General features: G+C 39.6%; 1 protein-coding gene across 2 annotated transcripts; it reads left to right on the forward strand.

Annotated features, from left to right (window-relative positions):
- The first annotated feature begins 594 nt into the window (after window positions 1-594).
- Window positions 595-23,190, forward strand: LOC123877795 (myrosinase 1-like). Of its 2 annotated transcripts, XM_045924688.1 has the most exons (11): window positions 595-754; window positions 1,173-1,285; window positions 1,970-2,152; window positions 2,778-3,170; window positions 3,393-3,487; window positions 4,235-4,382; window positions 5,118-5,269; window positions 6,170-6,277; window positions 6,393-6,523; window positions 7,313-7,462; window positions 23,167-23,190. In XM_045924688.1, exons 1-11 carry the CDS (start codon window positions 723-725, stop codon window positions 23,171-23,173), a joined length of 1,512 nt encoding a protein of 503 aa, XP_045780644.1. In that variant the 5' UTR covers window positions 595-722; the 3' UTR covers window positions 23,174-23,190. The 2 variants fall into 2 exon arrangements, with proteins under 2 accessions (XP_045780644.1, XP_045780643.1); XM_045924687.1 differs by lacking the exon at window positions 23,167-23,190 and having other exon boundaries at window positions 7,313-7,866.
- Window positions 23,191-24,645: the final 1,455 nt, after the last annotated feature.

A 24,645-nucleotide genomic window follows, 5' to 3' on the forward strand; every position in this document is an offset into this window, starting at 1 on the left:
CAACGGAGGTGCAAAAATCACATCGGCCGCCATCTTGTTTTTCCGAAATGTCATAATTTTTCCCCAGAGGGTTCCCGAATCCGAACACATCTTCCCTACATCATTATATCATTTTCCGTCTCTTTCTAGGAGAACAATTATGTCAATGAGTGAGTGAGTCAGTGAGTGGTAATCGAGCTATATATAGTATAATAAAGTAGCAGGGGTTGTTATTATATCGATGCCGAACCCGAAATTGTAATTAATTTTTTTTTGTCTGTTTGTCTGTGTGTTTGTGCACGCTAATATCAGAAACGGCTTATTCGATTTAGATACGGTTTTCACTAATATATTGTAGTAAGCTTCACTTAACATTGGTGTTTATTTCATATCAATTGGTTCATAAATAAAAAAGTTATGTCAATTTAAAGAATCACTGCGAACATTTTTAACGTACAGAGTACGTACTACACGCCTCGCGCCTGAGCGTCCGTGGCTATTTAAAGCGCGCCGAGAGCCATTCCACGCGAACGAAGTCGCGGGCACAGCTAGTTATCAATAATGTTGAAAACTAATCGGTATTAGTTATTACGTATCTAACTTTATCTTCGCAATAACTTAGTACCTTATCTAACGTTGGCGATGGTGGTTTAGCCTCATTCGCGCATTCCACATTATTTACTTACCTACTTAACTAGTTTATTACATTTTTGAATGTTACTTTGTAGTTATTTTTACTTTTAATGGAAGTGTTAGTGATTTGTTTATTATTATGGTAAGACATCATTTAAATATAAAACCTAAAATGTAGATTAGATATAATTAATTAAAGGACATAAATGTAGAACATACTTTAAATATGTATATAATATTATCACATCACATCACACTAATACTTTCACACTTCACATCACACTATCACACTTCACACTATCTCACTATCACACTAATATTATAAAGGTGAAAGTTTGTGTATGTGTGTGTGCGTATGTTTGTTACTCTTTCACGCAAAAACTACTGGACGGATTTGGCTGGGAATGGAGATAGATAATTATTATCTAGGATTAGCACATAGGCTACTTTTATAATTAAAATGGAATCTAATTGTATACTTAAAATGGAAATCACTCACGATATTTTAAACGACACGAGGTTTAAACATTAAAATTGCAGCAATAGTATAAAAATTTCAGTGTATCAGGAGCTTATGCGTATACAGACGGCAGGATCCGAGTTTTCAGTGACGACTTCCTCTTCGGCGCTGCCACTTCGGCGTACCAAGTGGAAGGTGCTTGGGATTCAGATGGTAAAATACCTTTCGTAAAACAAACATGTACTTATTTGTAACTAGATCATGCCCGCGACATCGTCCGCGTGGATTTAGGCTTTTAAAAATCCCGTGGGAACTCTACTTTTCCGGGATAAAAGTAGCCTATGTTACTCTTTGTCCTTTTAGGTAACTGTCTCTATGCCAATTAATGAAACCGGTAAATCAAACCGGTCAAGTGTGAGTTGGACTCGCACACCAAGGATTCCGTATCATCCCACAAAAAATAGCTATTTTTAATTTTTTTTTTTGTTATATAAGCACAAATTCACGGTTTTGGGTTTTTAGTTTATAGAGTAATTCTAACTCTCTGATACACAATAAGTCATATTGTCTATTTGAAAAGAGCAACCGTCAAGTTTCTGGCTAGTTCTTCTCGGTAGTGCGAGCGTACCGAACCAGTGAGTGGTTAATTTACTTGACGGTTCCAAAGCATTTGCAAAATTTTATTAGAAAAAAATCACTTGACAGTTCCAAAACACTTGTAAAAGATTATTAAAAAAAATCACTTCACGTTTCCAAAGCACTTGTAAAAGTTTATTAGAAAAAATCACTTGACGGATCCAAAGCTTGTAAAAGTTTGTTAGAAAAAATTCACTTGACAGTTCCAAAGCACTTGTAAAAATTTATTAGAAAAAAAAACCTTTCTGTTTCTATTTCCAGGCAAGGGTGAAAGCATCTGGGACAGATTTCTCCACGAGCATCCCAAACTGATACCCGATGGTAGAAACGGGGATGTGGCTTGCGATTCCTATCACAACTATGAGAGAGATGTGGAGATGCTGCGAGAGCTGGGCGTGGACCACTACAGGTTCTCTATATCGTGGCCTAGGATACTGCCTGGTGGTCAGTTATTTTTTGATCATCATCATTATCACCAGCCAAGAGACGTCCACTGCTGGACATAGGTCGGTTGTAGACTTCCACACGCCTCGGGCTTGCACCGCCTGAATTCAGCGGCTCCCTGCGATTCGCTTGATGTCGTCCATCCACCTACTAGGAGGGAGGGGGGGAGGGGGGGGGGAGTCTTCCAACGCTGCACTGTCTGGTGCGAGGTTATCATTCCAGCACCTTGGGACCACAACGTTTATGGTTTTTCGAACTATATACCCTGCCTATTGACACTTCAGCTTTGCAACACGTTGACCTATGTCGCTTATTCTGGTTCTCCTACGGATCTTCTCATTTCTGATTTGATTACTTTGATTACGTAGAGAAACTTCAAGCATAGCTCTGGAGGTCTGTAGAAGAACCAGAGTAAATGACATCGATCAACGGGTTGCGAAGTGACAATGGGCAGGGTAGATATTTCAAAACACTGATAGGTAGATGATGGGGTCCCAATTTGCTAGAATAGTGACCTCTAGGTGGACAGTCGTGGGGTGTTGGAAGTCTTTACAAGATACTTATGTCCAGCTATGGTTTATCGGTTGATAATTATGATAATGGATGTCCTTTTCTTTTCTTCCAGGTTTCTCCAACAAAATAAACAAGAAAGGCCTCGAATATTACGACAAATTAATCGACGAACTCCTCAAATACAACATCAAGCCAATGATAACCTTATACCACTTCGATTTACCACAAACCTTACAGGACTTGGGAGGCTGGGCCAACCCTTTGAGTGTCCAATGGTTTGAGGAGTACGCCAAAGTGGTCTTTGAGCAGTTTGCTCATAAGGTCCCTTATTGGATAACGATAAATCAACCCAGCTTCATCTGTGTGGAGGGGTATGGAGGGAAAGAAAATGCTCCGGGTATTGGTTCAAGTGGGATTGGTGATTACATGTGCATTAAGAACGTTATGCTGGCGCATGCAAAGGTTTATAGATTGTATGAAATGGAATATAAGGAGAAGTTTAAAGGTGTGTATTTCCTTTAGGATTTTTAAAAGCGTTGATAGTGGTTATAAATCGATCTCCTATTTATTCATGGGAGCCGGATTTTGATTCCGAGCACGCTCCACTAATATTTCCCAGTGTGTTTTGATTTCAAGCAATCAAAGCCAAGTTCTGAGAGATGGTTTCTGCGATTCGGCAATGAGGAGTGAAGTGAGCGTGGTAGTTAATAATGAATAATTCTTTCAGGTTCCGTTGGTATATCTCTTTCTCTGAACTGGGCGGATCCTTTCACCAATAGTACTGAAAACGTCCAGGCTGCTGATTTATATAGGGACTTTACTGTAAGTACCCAGTTTTCCCACGCAAAACAGGAATTCTGTATCAGTACCAAGGTATATAATAACTCCTTTGAACTCGCCCCAGAAAGCGCAGCGTCGGAATATACCCTCTAGCTATACAAATGACATCAAAGGATTCGCAGGGAGCCGCTGGATTCGGGCGGCGCAAGACCATGTTCTGTGGAAGTCCCTATAAGAGACATATGTCCAGCTGTGGACGTTTAATTATTATCATCATGATCAACCCATCGCTAGCCGATTATTGAGCACGGGGCTCCTCACAGAATGAGAAGGGTTTAGTTAGGGCATAGTCTGCCACTTTGGCCTAGTGTGGAGTGCTGCGTTGCGACGTGATTGAAGAACAAATCAACAAAAACACTTTTGCATTTATGATACTAGGGGATGCCCGCGACTTCGTCCGCGTGGATTTATGTTTTTAGAGATCCCGCGGGAACTGTTTCATTTTCCGGGATGGTGCCTATGTCAATTACAAGGACGCTAGCTACCTCGGTGCCTTTCATATTAATCGGTTAAGCGGATGCGTGTTTGTGAATCCCGTGGGAACTTTTTGATTTTCCGGGATAAAAAGTAGCCTATGTCCGTCCCCAGGACATAAGCTAACTCTTTACCTTTCGTCAGAATCGGTTAAACTGTTGGGCCGTGAAAAGCTAACAGACAGACAGACACACTTTCGCATTTATAATATTAGTATAGATTAGTAGTGAAGTGATACTTTTCTATTGTTATTAGATCGGGTTGTACATGAATCCAATATGGTCGAAAGATGGCGACTTTCCCCGAACAGTCAAAGATCTTATTTTGGAAAGAAGCAAAGCGCAGGGTTACCGCCACTCCAGGTTACCTGTTTTGAACCCTGACGAGATTACACTTTTGAAGGGTAGGTTTCTTATTTTTTTATTCCATCACAAGTTAGCCCTTGACGGCATCTCACCTGATGGTAAGTGATGATGCATTCTAAGATGGTAGCGGACTAACCTGGAAGGGGTGGACATACCCTTTTCTTTTATTTCGTGAGGAAAATCCGTCATGGATACCACCGGCCACGGGGGAGCACGGGGGAGCATGTTGGACTCCTACCGACTAAAAACCTCACGAAGTTCCATCCCACCACTGATGACTGAGCACAAGGGACTGGCAACACCTCGTTACTCCGGCAGCGGATGCCCACCTCAGCAGACCCACCACTGGGACACTACGTGCCCCCAAACACCGTTAGAGGCATGCCGAAACCACAGCACGCCAGTCGCCAACCAACCCGAGAACAATACTTAATCCTTTTTTAACCCCCGACCCAAAAAGAGGGACGTTATAAGTTTGACGTGTGTATCTGTGTATCTGTCTGTGGCATCGTAGCTCCTAAACGAATGAACCGATTCTGATTTAGGTTTTTTTTGTTTGAAAGGTGGCTTGATCGAGAGTGATTTTAGCTATAATCCAAGAAAATTGGTTCAGCCGTTTGAAAGTTATCAGCTCTTTTCTAGTTTTCTTATAGAGGTTTTTGTGTCGGGGGTTTTTTAAATTTTGAGTTATCATTCTGAGAGGAGACCCGTTCTCAGTAGTGGGCCAGCGATGGGTTGGTCATGATAATGATGATGAAATTATCATGTTCCAGGTTCAGCAGACTTCCTGGGGGTGAATCATTACACCACCTTCCTGGTGAAGGCCACAGACCAAGTATACCCAAATCCATCTATGGATGATGATATTGGTGTGGAGTTGACATATCGACCTGAGTGGAAAACGTCGCAGTCTAAATGGCTTCGGGTAAATAGTGTTTACAAGGTTCCGTACATAAGGGGTGCCAACGGAACCCTATTAGATACCCAGCCTTCGTTTTCCGTCCGTCTGTTTGTCAGCGGGCTGTATCTCATGAACCGTAATAGGTAGAGATTTGACATTCCAGAGGGTGTTTCTATTGCCTGAATATTTAAAAATGGCTGCAATGTAAACCACACTATCACACTAATATTATAAAGTATGTGTGTGTGTGTGTGTGTGTGTGTGTGTTTGTTACTCTTTCACGCCAAAACTACTGGACGGATTGGGCTGAAATTTAGAATGGAGATAGATTATACCCTGGATTAGCACATAGGCTACTTTTTATCCCGGAAAATCAAAGAGTTCCCACGGGAATTTTAAAAACCTACATCCACGCAAACGAAGTCGCGGGTATCAGCTAGTAATAAATAAATCACACAACCTTTCTGGTGAAGGCCACAGGCCAAGTGTTCCCAGATCCATCTATGAAGGACGATAAAGGATTGGAGTTGACATATCGACCTGAGTGGAAAACGTCGCAGTCTAGATGGTTTCGGGTAAATAGTGTTTTTTGGGGTCCCGCACTCGAAGAACGGAACCCTAAACTCAAACTTAAACTCAAAACTCAAACTCAAATCATATAATCAAAGTAGGCATTATTGTAAGTACTCCTTTTGATGGTCGGAATAATTATTGTCCCATTAGATAGCTTCCGCTGTCCGTCTGTCTGTTTGTGAACGGGCTGTATCTCATGAACCGATTACGGTTCTATCTATTAAGATAGAGAGTTGAAATTATCATTCCGAGAGGAGACACGTGTACAAGGGTCTTAGAATGATGAATTGATGATCTGAATCAGGTTTACGAAAATCAATCTAGAAAAAAATGTTGTGCATTGTTTTTCAGAGTGCGCCCTACGGAATATATAAGCTATGTCTCCACCTCAACAAAGTATATGACTACCCTACAATGATCATCACAGAACACGGCTGGTCGACCAAGAAACTGCTAAAGGTAAGATCGCTAGGTCGCCAAATTGTACAGCTATATTTTGTTGTGCTTTGTATGTTTTTCTGTACTAATTTTGTGGTGTACAATAAAAGTATATTCATTAATTCATTCATTCAAGGATAACTCCCGTGTGAAGAATATGAGGGAGTTCTTCAAGGCCTTGCTGCTGGGGATTGAGGATGGAGCGAGGGTCAAAGGTTACACTGCTTGGAGTCTGATGGATAATGTGGAGTGGGCGGCGGGCACTAGGTAAGTCAAAATCAAAGTCAAAGTCAAAGTAAAATACCAACATTCATATAGGTACACTCTTAGGCTATTGATAGCCTATAAAAAGGCTAGGTGACACTAGGTGAGTAAAGGTTGAGTGACAGGCGGCGAATCGAAGCGAAAAACAATTTCACAAAGCATTAACCTCTATCTCCGCAACATATGGCACAGAAACTTTCGGACGGAAGTATGTAGCATGAATGACCGCCAAACAGAACAGCTGCTTTGAGATCGCCATTTTTACAGAGGTTTTTTTAAAGAACCGAGCAGAGCTCCTTAGAATATATTTTATAGACTTTTGTTTCTGATCATAGATTTAAAGCTCTATTTTTTTTCTAACACTGTACCTAATAACCATATCTAGGTACTTACTGATACTAAAACTAATATTATAAATGCGAAAATGTGTCTGTCTGTCTGTCTGCTGGCTTTTCATGGCGATTAATCGATTTTGGCGAAATCTAATGCAGGAAATAGCTTGCATCCCGGAGTTACTTTAGCTATTTTTTGTCCCGGAAAATTAACCAGCTCCCACGGAATTTTAAAAACCTTAATCCTTGGATTGCGGGCATCATTTAGTGATAACTATGGCATTCCGAACCAGAGGTAGATGTACTATTGACGATTCAAAAGTACCTCCTTGCAAAAGTTTTTGAATAAACTTTTTATTTATTTATTCATGAAAAAACCTGTTTCAAAAATGGAACTCTACGTCGCGTCCGTTATGTTACGCGTTATTTTTTCAAAATATTAAGCACTATTTTTTTTCAGCGAGCGTTTTGGTCTCTACGAAGTGGATTTCGAGTCTACAGAAAAGACGAGAGCCCCGAGAGTATCAGCACTAGTTTACAAGAGAATAATCGAGAAAAGATTCGTGGAACCTGACTGGAAACCTGATAGTTTGAACATTGCCATTACTAAGTCAAAGGCCAACAGTAAAGAGTTATGAAAATATAATCTTATTTTACTGACTACTCAAATAATGATATTATTTGAGTATTTAGTAAAATAAGATAGTTATATTATTATAATTTAACAACTGGACTTTAGTAAAAAGCTTCGTGAAAAACTGCTAAAGTTACATAACTTGATAGTCATTTGGAAAATGGGGAAAATTTAACATCGCCATCTATTGACAATTGCTTGTACTACGTAGTAAAGTAATGTACCTAAAGACGCCGTCTATAAGTACAATTTTTTGACACAACTATTCTATTCACCGGTAGATGGCGTTAATTATATTTAGTGGCAACATTTCATTGTGTACTGTGTAGTCTACTTGATACTAGATGTCGCTAGAAGTAATTTTGAAATAAAAATATTTTATATTTGTTGTTTTATCATTTTCTGTTAGTTTGTAAGTAGGTGCTGTTAGCTAATTTAAAATCAAATTGAAAAAGCATTTTGTGTAAGATGTTGAATGCCCACCAAATTAAAAAAAAACACAATTTTTTTCTAAAAGCGCCTGGCCCTAAGTTTAGGACACTTTATTTCTCTGTCTTTATTTGATGACTATCCATGATTTTTAATTTTTATGTAACCAATAATAGTAAATACCGACCTGCTATCTAGTCACATACGTAATATAAAACAAAAACCCCAATCAAGTACGAGTTGAACTCACACTCGAAGGGTTCCGTAACTATCCTACAAGAAAAACACGGTGTATTCACGGTTTTCGGATTTTACCCTTCCTTACCACCTGCCAAATTCCATGATTCTAAGTGAACGGGAATTATACTCTAGGACTTGATTCCCTTGCCGGGTCTTGGGAGACACGACAGACAGACAACCAAGTGATCCTATCTTATTAGCCCTTATTAATATATTATAGAAAGTGTGCCATATTACGTCAAACGGTTATGACGTCACATCTGTGTATTTCATACAAGTTCCTTTACTAGGCAAGCGTTTTGACGTTTGATAAAAAGTTGCAAATTTGATTACTTACTATCCGTCTGCTTTCTGCCTGTCTGTTTGTCTGTCTATCCGTCCTCTGTCCATCCATCCGTCCGTCTGTCTGTCTGTCTGTCTATCTATCTATGTATCTGTATGTGTGGCTGAACTATAATATGCATTCCGAAGATGACCTCTACTTTTTATCCGGGAAAATCAAGAGTCCACACGGGGTTTATCAATCCATTGTTGGGCAATGATAGGCCTCCTCACGTGCACGCCATTCTTTTGCGGTGTTGGGTGAGCCTCCTGCAAGTTTTTCCCGAAAGCTTGGTAATGTGAAGGTAGTGTAAAGTTATCCTATATGAGTTTTTGTCCTTTTTAGGGTTCCGTACCTCAAAAGGAAAAACGGAACCCTTATAGGATCACTTTGTTGTCTGTCTGTCAAGAAACCTATAGGGTAGGTACTTCCCGTTGACCTAGAATCATGAAATTTGGCAGCTAGGTAGGTCTTATAGCACATGTACATGAATAAATCTGAAAACCGCGAACTTGTGGTTACATCATTTAAAAAAAAACGTGTTTCAATTTTCCAAGTAAGATATAATAGATAATACCAAGTGGGGTATCATATGAAAGGGCTTTAGCTGTACATTCTAAAACAGATTATTATTTATTTTTATGTATAATAGTTTTTGATTATTTTATCGTGTAAAATGTTGGAAAAAATACCCGAGTACGGAACCCTCAGTGCGCGAGTCTGACTCGCACTTGGCCGTTTTTTTTTTCTGGAGATTTAGTATAAACTGTATACTAAATAAATACGTAGGTACCTACTCATTTGCTATAATACATAGTAAACGTGATGCTTAAACAAAACCCAACAGGCGTATTAAAGCTACAATAGTTGATCCAATTTTTACACTCATTATTTTCGGGTGTTTAGTGTATTTAATAATGGCCGGCAAAAAAACCGGCAACAAAGAACCAGGGGCGGGAAAAATAGGTATAGTGCAAACACACGCCGCGGGTGGCATGCAGGGCTGACACTATAATATGGTACATGTATTCAAAAAAAAAAAAAAACAAAATGATTTTATTCAATCAAACTTTTACAAGTGCTTTTGAATCGTCAAAAAACTCTACCACTGTTCGGAATGCCGCTCCTACCGAGCAGAACCAGCAAGAAACTCGGCGGTTGCTCTTTTCAAGTACATATTCAATTTACAATAATATGCCATACTGTATACAAGCAATTGCAGCGCCGTGTATTGCTGGAGCGAGTCAAATCCAAGCTTTTTTGTCATTTAGAAAAATATAAAATAAATAAATAAAAATTCGGTTGTATAATAAGCGTTTTATAGGCCGCCTTTGCACACAATTGTTTTTTCTGTTTTCTTCTTCTGTGTTGTGATCCTTTAAATGTGTTTTTGTGTGCAATAAAGTATTTCTATCTATCTATCTATCTATCTTTTTTAAAGAGCATACTTTTAATAAATTTTTTAAACTTGTGTAAAGGCAAGTATGGTATGGTATGGTGGTATGGTAAATAAAATCATATCCAGGACCTGAGTCCACATAATTGGGATGATGACTAGGTCAAAAATAAATATTATTTCTTGGGAACTATTAAATAGACTCTCTTGTAAAATTCTTAAAATCCACATCCGCTGTTAAGTTCGCTAACCATTTTAAATTACGAAAGTATGTCATGTTACGTCAAACGTTTATGACGTCACAGCTGTGTATTTCATAAAAACTCTTTTACTAGGCAAGCGTTTTGACGTTTGATAAAAAGTCGCTTAGTAGTCATTTTATCTATATATTTATCGGTCTGTCTGTCCGTCTGTCCGTCCGTCCGTCCGTCCGTCCATCCGTCCGTCCGTCCATCCATCCGTCGGTCTGTCTGTCTGTCTGTCTGTCTATCTATCTATCTATCTCCGATATGAATCCGAGGACATTCAGATCTAAAAACTCGGATTGGATCTGAATTATTTGAGATCACTAATACTTTTATCCGAGAAAATCAAGAGTCCACACGGGGTTTCGAATAAACTATATACAGACGAAGTCGGGACATCTAGTTTTTATAAAATAGGAATATAGGTAAAAATAAAACACGATTTAAATACACACATGTATTTGGCAACCCTAACGCTATAACACAATAAATAACTACTGGAAATCACTGATTCCCTATAATAATCCTGTTTATTGAAAATAAACTTTATTCTACTAAGAATAAAGTCACTTTTCGTTATGTATTTATTGCATAATCTCAAAGTCAATGGCGCGGCTAAGTATGAAAACACGGTAAGTGCACTTATTTTAGAAATCGGATCAGTTTTGGTTGTGTTAGACGTCTAATTTTTGAAAGTGTTTTTGATCAAAGATGCCGCTTTGTAAAAGGTTTGGCTACGTTTATTGATTTAATTTGTTTTCGGTTCCGTATGCAATGTTCCGCCGATTTAAAGTTTACCTAAATTAAAAATTCATAACACCCCCGACAAGTGAAGGTTACAGTAACTAGAAAAGAGCTGATAACTTTCAAACGGCTAAACCGATTTCCTTGGATTACAGCTAAGAACACTCTCGATCAAGCCACCTTTCAAACAAAAAAAATCTAAATTAAAATCGGTTAATCAGTTTAGGAGCTACGATGCCACAGACTGATACACAGATACACACGTCAAACTTATAACATCCCTCTTTTTGGGTCAGGTTAAAACAAGACTGACCTGCCAAAAAACGAACTAAAATCAAAACTACTTTTTCACATTTCATGGCGCCATGCAGATGCCATTTTGTTTTTTTTTTTTTTTCACAAAATCTATAGCCAGTGTCATTTGGGATGGTGTGAACATTTTAACGATACCCCATACATTCAAATCTGTTAAGGCATTTAGAACTTCTGGTGGAAAAAAAACTCACATACATAATACAGTACACCTTCAAAACATCGCTCGTTCCCACTAGTTCTACTGGTTAGTTCAACCGTTGAACTAGTGAGACTTTACACTACTTATTTTTGGCAGTCGTGTAAAAATTAACAGACAGACAGAGTTGTGGTTGCGAAGTGGTGATAATAAAAATAATACCCGGCTGAGTTTGTTGTGGTCTCTTCTCGGGCATGGGCGCGTTTGGAACCCTCTTAGCTTTAGTTTTAAGTTTACGTAATTAATTATTATCACCAGTATATCATCTTACAAATCTTACAATTCTGACTATCACAAGATAAAGTTGAAAACTAAAATCCGACAGCAATCGTCTTAATAACACGGAAATATTAGAGTTAAATTGTTTGCCTGTCGTTTGGTGTATTTTAATGTTGTTGTACATTTATATCCATGAATTCAAAATTTTCTCCTCTTTCATTTGACATCCCACTCGATACAATAGCCAAAAAATATTTTTGGAGACCCCAATGATTTTTTGGTGTATAACATCCGCTAAGTCAATTTTTTTCGTATAAAATATAGCCTATAAAACCCGGGCCTTTACAACAAATGAATTGACACCTCATTCATCAAAATCGGCCCAGTAGTTTATGCGCTACGATGGAACACACAGAATCTGAATACAAACATACATACCCACATACATACATACATGGACTGCTAAAATCATTACCCTTCCTTTTGGCTTCGCCGCAGTCGGGTAAAAAGGCGTACAATTGTGCCTATTTTGAATAAATGATTTTGATTTTGATTTTGGCTTTAGAATTTAATACATCATCCAGCGATACCTACCTACTCGATTTGTCACGTCTCATCTGCGGAGGCGACGGAATGAGGACGTATGCGGAATATGGAATAGCTTCACTCTGAAGCTTTTATTATATTTGCCTCGGGTTTGTATAAAATATACACGCCGTCATGTGACGGAGCGGTGTTCAAATACTGTGGAGTAGGACCCTGTTTTCTTTTTACCCGACTACGGCAAGGCCAAAAGAAAGGATTATTATAAATAAATCACATCACACTAATATTATAAAGGAGAAAGTTTGTATGTGTGTGTGTGTGGGTGTGTGTATGTTTGTTACTCCTTCACGCAAAAACTACTGGACGGATTGGGCTGAAATTTAGAATGAAGATAGATTATACCCTGGATTAGCACACAGGCTACTTTTTATCCTGGAAAATCAAAGAGCTCCCACGGGAATTTTAAAAAACCCACATCCACGCGAACGAAGTCGCGGGCATCAGCTAGTAAATAATAAATCAGTAATTTTTATTTCAGGGAATATAAGCCACAAGACAACCCATAACAAACAAAAAGAAAAAGAAAGAACACAAACTAATACAGCATAATGCAGATATAGTATAAACTAATCTAAATAAATCTGTTGTTGTCGCACCGATGCAGGTTTGACCAATGTTTAGTAAAAAGATTACTTAGATCCTCGTTAACAGTCGATTATGATTTTAACAGTCTATGTATGTATGTATGTATGTATGTATCCAGATTCTGTGTGTTCCACCATAGCGCCTAAACTACAGGACCGATTTTGATGAATAAAAGGTGTATATTAATTCGTTGTAAAGGTCCAGGGGTGGCATAGGCTATATTTCATACGAAAAAAATAAAGGATGCTATATCAAAAAAAGTGGGGGTTTACACAAATTTTGTTTTGCTACTGTATCGAGTGGGGTGCCAAATGAAAGAGGAGAAAAGTTCGAGTTTATTAAGATGCTTGCAGTCGGGTTTTAGTTTTCAACTTTATTTATAGATATCAACCTATACTGATATTATAAATGCGAAAGTGTGTCTGTCTGTCTGTCTGCTACCTTTTCACGGCCCAACAGTTTAACCGATTCTGACGAAATTTGATACAGGGTTAGCTTATATTCCGGGGACGGACATAGGCTACTTTTATCCCGGAAAATCAAACAGTTCCCACCGGATCTGTAAAAACCTAAATCCACGCGGACGAAGTCGCGGGCATCCTCTAGTACTGAATAATGTAAGAAAACATTCCGTTTCCATAGTTTTCACGCTTCCTCACTCCATCATCTTATGATTCAGTGCTATACCCCGACTCCGCCTACAATGTAGAGGGGTACTCGGCAACCTTAAGAAATCCGCTTGTATGTTTATATTATTATATCTAGATATATAACACATCAAGTCTCACCCCGCATTTATGTATGTATGTTTGTCACCATTTTTACTTAAATACATTTTCAAATCCAGATTTTGTATGGCTCCATCATCTCATTCTAATCCTGGCCCACTACTAAGAACGGGTCAGGCCATGTTGTCCTGTACACCGTTATATACATCCATTTTAGAATCGCCATCATCTAGGCATCATCCGCATTAAAAAGGACAAACTAACCCGCTTCATGTTAGTTTGTCCTTCAATCACGTCGCCACGGAGAAACAGATCAACGTGATTTTTCATATGGGATACCTATATTCAAAGACCTCGAGTGTGACATAGACAAACGACTTTTTATCCCGAAAAAACAAAGAGTTGAGTTGAGAGAGTAAAAACCGGCCAAGTGCGAGTCAGACTCGTGCACTGAGGGTTCCGTACTCGGGTATTTTTCCAACATTTTGCATGATAAATAAAAAACTGCTATACCTACATAAAAATAAATAAAAATCTGTTTTAGAATGTACAAGTAAAGCCCTTTCATATATGATACCCCACTTGGTATAGTTAGTTATCTTACTTTGAAAAATAAAACACATTTTAATTTTTTTTAATGATGTAACCACAAATTTGCGGTTTTCAGATTTATTCCTGTACTTGTGCTATAAGACCTACCTACCCACCAAATTTCATGATTCTAGGTCAACAGGAAGTACCCTATAGGTTTCTTGACAGACACGACGGACGTCCGGATAGACAGACAGACAACAAAGTGATCCTATAAGGGTTCCGTTTTTCCTTTTGAGGTACGGAACCCTAAAAACAAATACTTACTTGGACAAAGTTGCGGGCATCATCTAGGTTAAAAACCGATACTTTCGCCTGAAAAGTTACACGGACGAAGTCGCGGGCATCTATAGTCACTTAATAAATTCAAACATATCCACACAGAAACGCGAATATATCAATAACAGGCAAATCCAATTTTGAAATAGCAGTTATTATATGGTATGAAAAATCTCTCTTTGATCATTTGCCTTCTTTTCGGCTCCCCTTCGGAGTGCCTTCCCTCTGCCCTCCCTCCGAGCCTCCGAACCTACTGCCGGTAATTGATCGGCCCTTTTAACGCCTTTGAGGAAAGTATTATATGTGGAAAACGTATGATAAATCATTTAAACACATTATTTATGTCATCACTACATCCATACTTCCATTCATACTAATATTATAAATGCGAAAGTGTGTCTGTCTGTCTGTCTGTCTGTCTGTCTACTACCTTTTCACGGCCCAACCAAAATTTGGTACCGAAGTACCTTGCGACTCTGTAATCGAAATAGGCAAATTTTTATCCCGGAAAATCAAACTAAATGATTAATGACTAATTAGTATTTTTATTTCAATTTAAGACATAAATTTTGTACATTGTAAACTTTTTTATTGTTTAAGGACGTATTTGCACACTTGTATAGATTTTCGGTACGCTTTGTGGCTAAAATATACTAAGTAAATTGGAACTACAGATTGCTAAAAATAGATTGGTCCTTTATCTCCAGAGATCGAGTAATTTTTTGATAAAATCATTAATTTTGATACTATAAGAACGATTTTCCTTCACCTCTTCCACGCAGAATTAACGATTTAGGGTCAAGTTTAGGTACATTTTTCTCAGTTTACGTACGGATTTTATTCTTCTAATAAATATTTTCCGTTAGCACATAATGTGTACCTCAAAATGTGAGATTATTATATTAATAGTATTATAAAAATAAATAAAAACATCGTGTATAAATTTTTCACGTATTTTGCTTCAACCGCAAACCTTAATACAGTGCACTAAGGGTTATTTTGATATTGGGCAGGCAATGGTATGATTTCAAAATTATATCAGTCAGCGGCTAGCCGCCTTCGTGGGTGGTCTCTGCGTCGGTTGCTATAATTTTTTGATGTGGAAAAGATCGCTGTACGAACACAAAATAGTTCGACAAAACCCTAACTGATATTTATAGGTACTTATTCCGTGATTGTGCTGATATTTTGGCAAGGTAAGATAATAATGATAATATTATGTACCTATTATCACATTTTATCGTTAGCTGGATTTTTTTCTTGAGCATGATAGTGATCTGATAGTGAACTTCGAAGGCTGCGACAGGAACTTGAAGACTAGAAGAACTAGATGTGTCCAGTTTGGGCTCGTTTTCTTAGTCATGACGAGATCTTACCTCCGGATTTGTGGAGTGACCTGATGGTATACCTCGAAAGTCACTATTGGAACTCGGAGACGAATAGAGCTAGGTGTTTCGAGTTTGGGCTCATTTTCTTAGTCATGATGAGATCTTACCTCCGGATTTGTGGAGTGACCTGATGGTATACCTCGGAAGTCAATATTGGAACTCGGAGACGAATAGAGCTAGGTGTTTCGAGTTTGGGCTCATTTTCTTCGTCATGATGAGATCTTACCTCCGGATTTGTGGAGTGACCTGATGGTATACCTCGAAAGTCACTATTGGAACTCGGAGACGAATAGAGCTAGGTGTTTCGAGTTTGGGCTCATTTTCTTAGTCATGATGAGATCTTACCTCCGGATTTGTGGAGTGACCTGATGGTATACCTCGGAAGTCACTATTGGAACTCGGAGACGAATAGAGCTAGGTGTTTCGAGTTTGGGCTCATTTTCTTAGTAATGATGAGATCTTACCTCCGGATTTGTGGAGTGACCTGATGGTATACCTCGGAAGTCACTATTGGAACTCGGAGACGAATAGAGCTAGGTGTTTCGAGTTTGGGCTCATTTTCTTAGTCATGATGAGATCTTACCTCCGGATTTGTGGAGTGACCTGATGGTATACCTCGGAAGTCACTATTGGAACTCGGAGACGAATAGAGCTAGGTGTTTCGAGTTTGGGCTCATTTTCTTAGTCATGATGAGATCTTACCTCCGGATTTGTGGAGTGACCTGATGGTATACCTCGGAAGTCACTATTGGAACTCGGAGACGAATAGAGCTAGGTGTTTCGAGTTTGGGCTCATTTTCTTAGTCATGATGAGATCTTACCTCCGGATTTGTGGAGTGACCTGATGGTATACCTCGGAAGTCAATATTGGAACTCGGAGACGAATAGAGCTAGGTGTTTCGAGTTTGGGCTCATTTTCTTAGTCATGATGAGATCTTACCTCCGGATTTGTGGAGTGACCTGATGGTATACCTCGAAAGTCACTATTGGAACTCGGAGACGAATAGAGCTAGGTGTTTCGAGTTTGGGCTCATTTTCTTAGTCATGATGAGATCTTACCTCCGGATTTGTGGAGTGACCTGATGGTATACCTCGGAAGTCACTATTGGAACTCGGAGACGAATAGAGCTAGGTGTTTCGAGTTTGGGCTCATTTTCTTAGACATGATGAGATCTTACCTCCGGATTTGTGGAGTGACCTGATGGTATACCTCGGAAGTCACTATTGGAACTCGGAGACGAATAGAGCTAGGTGTTTCGAGTTTGGGCTCATTTTCTTAGACATGATGAGATCTTACCTCCGGATTTGTGGAGTGACCTGATGGTATACCTCGGAAGTCACTATTGGAACTCGGAGACGAATAGAGCTAGGTGTTTCGAGTTTGGGCTCATTTTCTTAGTCATGATGAGATCTTACCTCCGGATTTGTGGAGTGACCTGATGGTATACCTCGGAAGCCACTATTGGAACTCGGAGACGAATAGAGCTAGGTGTTTCGAGTTTGGGCTCATTTTCTTAGTCATGATGAGATCTTACCTCCGGATTTGTGGAGTGACCTGATGGTATACCTCGGAAGTCACTATTGGAACTCGGAGACGAATAGAGCTAGGTGTTTCGAGTTTGGGCTCATTTTCTTAGTAATGATGAGATCTTACCTCCGGATTTGTGGAGTGACCTGATGGTATACCTCGGAAGTCACTATTGGAACTCGGAGACGAATAGAGCTAGGTGTTTCGAGTTTGGGCTCATTTTCTTAGTCATGATGAGATCTTACCTCCGGATTTGTGGAGTGACCTGATGGTATACCTCGGAAGTCACTATTGGAACTCGGAGACGAATAGAGCTAGGTGTTTCGAGTTTGGGCTCATTTTCTTAGTCATGATGAGATCTTACCTCCGGATTTGTGGAGTGACCTGATGGTATACCTCGGAAGTCACTATTGGAACTCGGAGACGAATAGAGCTAGGTGTTTCGAGTTTGGGCTCATTTTCTTAGTAATGATGAGATCTTACCTCCGGATTTGTGGAGTGACCTGATGGTATACCTCGGAAGTCACTATTGGAACTCGGAGACGAATAGAGCTAGGTGTTTCGAGTTTGGGCTCATTTTCTTAGTCATGATGAGATCTTACCTCCGGATTTGTGGAGTGACCTGATGGTATACCTCGGAAGTCACTATTGGAACTCGGAGACGAATAGAGCTAGGTGTTTCGAGTTTGGGCTCATTTTCTTAGTCATGATGAGATCTTACCTCCGGATTTGTGGAGTGACCTGATGGTATACCTTGGAAGTCACTATTGGAACTCGGAGACGAATAGAGCTAGGTGTTTCGAGTTTGGGCTCATTTTCTTAGTAATGATGAGATCTTACCTCCGGATTTGTGGAGTGACCTGATGGTATACCTCGGAAGTCACTATTGGAACTCGGAGACGAATAGAGCTAGATGTTTCGAGTTTGGGCTCATTTTCTTAGTCATGATGAGATCTTACCTCCGGATTTGTGGAGTGACCTGATGGTATACCTCGGAAGTCACTATTGGAACTCGGAGACGAATAGAGCTAGGTGTTTCGAGTTTGGGCTCATTTTCTTAGTAATGATGAGATCTTACCTCCGGATTTGTGGAGTGACCTGATGGTATACCTCGGAAGTCACTATTGGAACTCGGAGACGAATAGAGCTAGATGTTTCGAGTTTGGGCTCATTTTCTTAGTCATGATGAGATCTTACCTCCGGATTTGTGGAGTGACCTGATAGTATACCTCGGAAGCCACTATTGGAACTCGGAGACGAATAGAGCTAGGTTTTTCGAGTTTGAGCTCATTTTCTTAGTCATGATGAGATCTTACCTCCGGATTTGTGGAGTGACCTGATGGTGTACCTCGGAAGCCACTATTGGAACTCGGAGACGAATAGAGCTAGGTGTTTCGAGTTTGGGCTCAATTTCTTAGTCATGATGAGATCTTACCTCCGGATTTGTGGAGTGACCTGATGGTATACCTCGGAAGTCACTATTGGAACTCGGAGACGAATAGAGCTAGGTGTTTCGAGTTTGGGCTCATTTTCTTAGTCATGATGAGATCTTACCTCCGGATTTGTGGAGTGACCTGATGGTATACTTTGGAAGTCACTATTGGAACTCGGAGACGAATAGAGCTAGCTGTTTCGAGTTCGGGCTCATTTTCTTAGTCATGATGAGATCTTACCTCCGGATTTGTGGAGTGACCTGATGGTATACCTCGGAAGTCACTATTGGAACTTACAAAACGAGCTCAAACTCATAACATCTAACTCTACTCGACTCGAAAGTCCAATAGTGGCTTTTGAAGTATACCTTCAGAGCACTCCAACAAGTTTCAAGGTATAATCTCGTCATAACTAACAAAACGAGCCCAAACTCGAAACACCTAGCTCTATTCGTCTCCGAGTTCCAATAGTGACTTTCGAGGTATACCATCAGGTCACTCCACAAATCCGGAGGTAAGATCTCATCATGACTAAGAAAATGAGCCCAAACTCGAAACACCTAGCTCTATTCGTCTCCGAGTTCCAATAGTGACTTCCGAGGTATACCATCAGGTCACTCCACAAATCCGGAGGTAAGATCTCATCATGACTAAGAAAATGAGCCCAAACTCGAAACACCTAGCTCTATTCGTCTCCGAGTTCCAATAGTGACTTCCGAGGTATACCATCAGGTCACTCCACAAATCCGGAGGTAAGATCTCTTCATGACTAAGAAAATGAGCCCAAACTCGAAACACCTAGCTCTATTCGTCTCCGAGTTCCAATAGTGACTTCCGATGATACCATCAGGTCACTCCACAAATCCGGAGGTAAGATCTCATCATGACTAAGAAAATGAGTCCAAACTCGAAACACCTAGCTCTATTCGTCTTCGAGTTCCAATAGTGACTTCCAAAGTATACCATCAGGTCACTCCACAAATCCGGAGGTAAGATCTCATCATGACTAAGAAAATGAGCCCAAACTCGAAACACCTAGCTCTATTCGTCTCCGAGTTCCAATAGTGACTTCCGAGGTATACCATCAGGTCACTCCACAAATCCGGAGGTAAGATCTCATCATGACTAATAAAATGAGCCCAAACTCGAAACACCTAGCTCTATTCGTCTCCGAGTTCCAATAGTGACTTTCGAGGTATACCATCAGGTCACTCCACAAATCCGGAGGTAAGATCTCATCATGACTAAGAAAATGAGCCCAAACTCGAAACACCTAGCTCTATTCGTCTCCGAGTTCCAATAGTGACTTCCGAGGTATACCATCAGGTCACTCCACAAATCCGGAGGTAAGATCTCATCATGACTAAGAAAATGAGCCCAAACTCGAAACACCTAGCTCTATTCGTCTCCGAGTTCCAATAGTGACTTCCGAGGTGTACCATCAGGTCACTCCACAAATCCGGAGGTAAGATCTCTTCATGACTAAGAAAATGAGCCCAAACTCGAAACACCTAGCTCTATTCGTCTCCGAGTTCCAATAGTGACTTCCGAGGATACCATCAGGTCACTCCACAAATCCGGAGGTAAGATCTCATCATGACTAAGAAAATGAGTCCAAACTTGAAACACCTAGCTCTATTCGTCTCCGAGTTCCAATAGTGACTTCCAAAGTATACCATCAGGTCACTCCACAAATCCGGAGGTAAGATCTCATCATGACTAAGAAAATGAGCCCAAACTCGAAACACCTAGCTCTATTCGTCTCCGAGTTCCAATAGTGACTTCCGAGGTATACCATCAGGTCACTCCACAAATCCGGAGGTAAGATCTCATCATGACTAAGAAAATGAGCCCAAACTCGAAACACCTAGCTCTATTCGTCTCCGAGTTCCAATAGTGACTTCCAAAGTATACCATCAGGTCACTCTACAAATCCGGAGGTAAGATCTCATCATGACTAAGAAAATGAGCCCAAACTCGAAACACCTAGCTCTATTCGTCTCCGAGTTCCAATAGTGACTTCCGAGGTATACCATCAGGTCACTCCACAAATCCGGAGGTAAGATCTCATCATGACTAAGAAAATGAGCCCAAACTCGAAACACCTAGCTCTATTCGTCTCCGAGTTCCAATAGTGACTTCCGAGGTGTACCATCAGGTCACTCCACAAATCCGGAGGTAAGATCTCTTCATGACTAAGAAAATGAGCCCAAACTCGAAACACCTAGCTCTATTCGTCTCCGAGTTCCAATAGTGACTTCCGAGGATACCATCAGGTCACTCCACAAATCCGGAGGTAAGATCTCATCATGACTAAGAAAATGAGTCCAAACTTGAAACACCTAGCTCTATTCGTCTCCGAGTTCCAATAGTGACTTCCAAAGTATACCATCAGGTCACTCCACAAATCCGGAGGTAAGATCTCATCATGACTAAGAAAATGAGCCCAAACTCGAAACACCTAGCTCTATTCGTCTCCGAGTTCCAATAGTGACTTCCGAGGTATACCATCAGGTCACTCCACAAATCCGGAGGTAAGATCTCATCATGACTAAGAAAATGAGCCCAAACTCGAAACACCTAGCTCTATTCGTCTCCGAGTTCCAATAGTGACTTTCGAGGTATACCATCAGGTCACTCCACAAATCCGGAGGTAAGATCTCATCATGACTAAGAAAATGAGCCCAAACTCGAAACACCTAGCTCTATTCGTCTCCGAGTTCCAATAGTGACTTCCGAGGTATACCATCAGGTCACTCCACAAATCCGGAGGTAAGATCTCATCATGACTAAGAAAATGAGCCCAAACTCGAAACACCTGGCTCTATTCGTCTCCGAGTTCCAATAGTGACTTCCGAGGTATACCATCAGGTCACTCCACAAATCCGGAGGTAAGATCTCATCATGACTAAGAAAATGAGCCCAAACTCGAAACACCTAGCTCTATTCGTCTCTGAGTTCCAGTAGTAGGTTCCAAAGTATGCAATTTCATCAAGTCGGGAGGTAATGTAATGCTATCCTTCTCAGATTATTTTAGTCATAGTAGGAGCTCATAATTTCATAAGCATGGAAATGTTGTTCATTGCCAAGAAGTCATGGTGAAATATTTCATCATCAGACCCTTAGTCTGTAGGCACTGTTCTACTTACTGTATTATTGTCAAGATACATATTTAAAAATAAAACTGTTAAAAAAAAATAGATGACCAAATATAAAATAAAATAAAAATATCAAAGTATCAAAATCAAGTCGATTCACTCATTTTGACGCAGCTGTGTGCGTGTGGGCAGTGTACTTATGTAGTAGTGCAATTTTGATACCTATTCATTTTGCAAAGACGTCCTTAATAATTATTATTTTCATTTCTTTAAAATAACGGAGGTCTGGCTCTCTCTCTATTATCTTTATTCGCAAATCATTTCGAATCAATAGTAGATTCTACCAACAGAACTTAGAGTCCATAAATCTTTTATTTTATTTTTATTTTTATTTTTTTATTTTTTATTTTTTTTGGAGACACACAGTATTAACAATAACAATAAACAAAACAAATACAAAGCACACACACCACAACAGTCTCCAAAGAAAAGTTAACACAGAATTAAAACACACAATAGTCGGGAAAAGAAGGTACATAGAAAAAGAACAGAAAATAGGTAGATAACATAAATAATAAAGTAAAAACAAAAACGAAACAAAACTGACTAGTGAAGCTAGTCAGTTTTGGATATAATGTCCCTAATTGCAGATTTATATTTGTGAAGAGAGAGATGAAAAATGTCGTAATTTGAAAATTGCTGATTGAACTGGTTGCAGCTTCTTCTGATAAATGTGGTGGTAGCATGTTTTGTCTTACTTGGTGCTATGCAAAACAATTTCCGATGCCTAGAGTTAATCCGTGGACATCTTAAGGATATTTTAGAGATTAAGTACGCCGAATCAACGCCGAGTCAATCTTGTTGAAATAAAAAATAAAGTCTCTAGTACCTACCTATTTTGAGTTTGAACTTGTGGTCAAAACGTCTCTATACATAAAGAATTTTATAATTCCCGAATTCCTTATAAAAACCGTGAATAGCACTTAAGTAGGTAAGTAGGTATATCTCATTAAATCACAGTTGAGTGCTTACGATGGAACACAATGACGAACACACAATGGAATTGTTGCGTAATCTCAAGCATCGTAAAGGCCTTTCACACTACAATGCTACTGGATGATTTTACTATTGATTTATGAATTTCCTTGATAAAAAGTAGCTATTCGGTTAATTGAAGGTGTAGCTAATCCCCAAGGAAAATGCCCAGCCGACAGAGACGTTTTGGCCAAGGTACGCCATCGATGAAAGGATTTGTAGGCTAGGACTGGCATGTTTATAAAGAAAGAACTCTTTTTTTTTTATTACATGCAAGCGCTTGATCACAATCACACCTGATAGAAAGTGATGATGTGGCCTAAGATGGGACCCGTTTACTTAGAAGATGTCTAATGTCTATTCACTCTTTTTTTTAAGATACCCGGATTGTAATTGGTAGGAAACAGATCGCGGAAGAGTATTCCAAGCCTTAGCCAAACTTAGGCAAACTTTTGTAAAGCAAGTATAAAAATTTCAAGTTGCCATAAAACTCGAACTAGTTAACGAAGGGTTCCGTGCGATCGTACAAGAAATAAAACTTTTTAATTTTTCATGGCAGTCAATTTGAAATTTTGACGTGACAACGTCTTATAATTCGATAGAGACGGCTGCACGCACGAAAAACATGACTCATGCGGCGTTACCTCGCTCTGAGGCGTTCCATGTAAGGCTTGAAGTGCAAGCGATAGCGCGGAACGAGCGACAAAGAAGCACAATCGGCCTTTGTTGTCACGTTCAACTATCGTCAGTAAACCGACTTTACAGACAACCAATTTTTTTTTAATTATATTTTGTTGTTATTATAGCGGCAATAGAAATACACATTCTGTGAAAATTTCAACTCTCCACCTAACTGTTCAAGAGATGCAGCCCGCTGACAGACGGACGAACAGCGCAGGCTTAGTAACAGGGTCCCGATGGCACCCTTTGGCTACGGGACCCTAAAAATGGTCACGACTGGCAGCAATGAGAACTATGACGTAGGCAAAAGGTTCCTATTGGCTATGGGACCCTAAAAAGGGTCACGACTGGCAGCAATATCTATGACGAAGGCAAAAAGGTGACAAATATTCGAGTCTGAAAGTACCTTAAGGCTTAAATAAAATCTATCAATAAGATTATCTCGGGGATTAGACGGAGGCCGACACTTACTGTTAAATAGAATTGAAAGCAACAATAACTCGTAAGTAGCGGTCACCATCAAAAAGGTATTAAGTGTGCTTATAAATTTATTCGAGTGGCGGTAATTTGTGCTACTTACCTACTACTCTGCTACCATAATAATAGTTCGTACCCTTTGTACCCATACAAAATTGTTAAAGAAACAAAAAAATATTTTTACCTACTAATAAATAAAATTGAAGTGTATGTCTGTAATTTCGAAATACCTAACTAGGTAGGTAGGTACCTCATATTAGGGTCACATGGTTACTTGAACTGCAGCATACAGATAGCTATTATTATGACGTAGACATCCACTAAGAATGAATTTTTGAAAATCCGACCCGTAAGGAGGTAAAATAGGGGTTTGAAATTTGCGTAGTCCACGCGGACGAAGTCCCAGGCATATGCTAGTAACCTAATGAAACAAAAAAAACTACTTTAAAATAAATTCGTCTCAATCAATAACAGAGTATCTTACGACACAGTAACCTAAAACCGCCTTCTAAACCCCTGCCTAATCTTTAAAACGCGCCACTTTTACTTTTAAAGATGTAGAAAAAACATCTTTGTCTCTGGTTACACAAATATAAAAAACAAGATTGTCTCTGGATTCGAGGA

This window comes from Maniola jurtina, chromosome 24 (genome assembly GCF_905333055.1).
Source record: "Maniola jurtina chromosome 24, ilManJurt1.1, whole genome shotgun sequence".
Taxonomy (NCBI): domain Eukaryota; kingdom Metazoa; phylum Arthropoda; class Insecta; order Lepidoptera; family Nymphalidae; genus Maniola; species Maniola jurtina.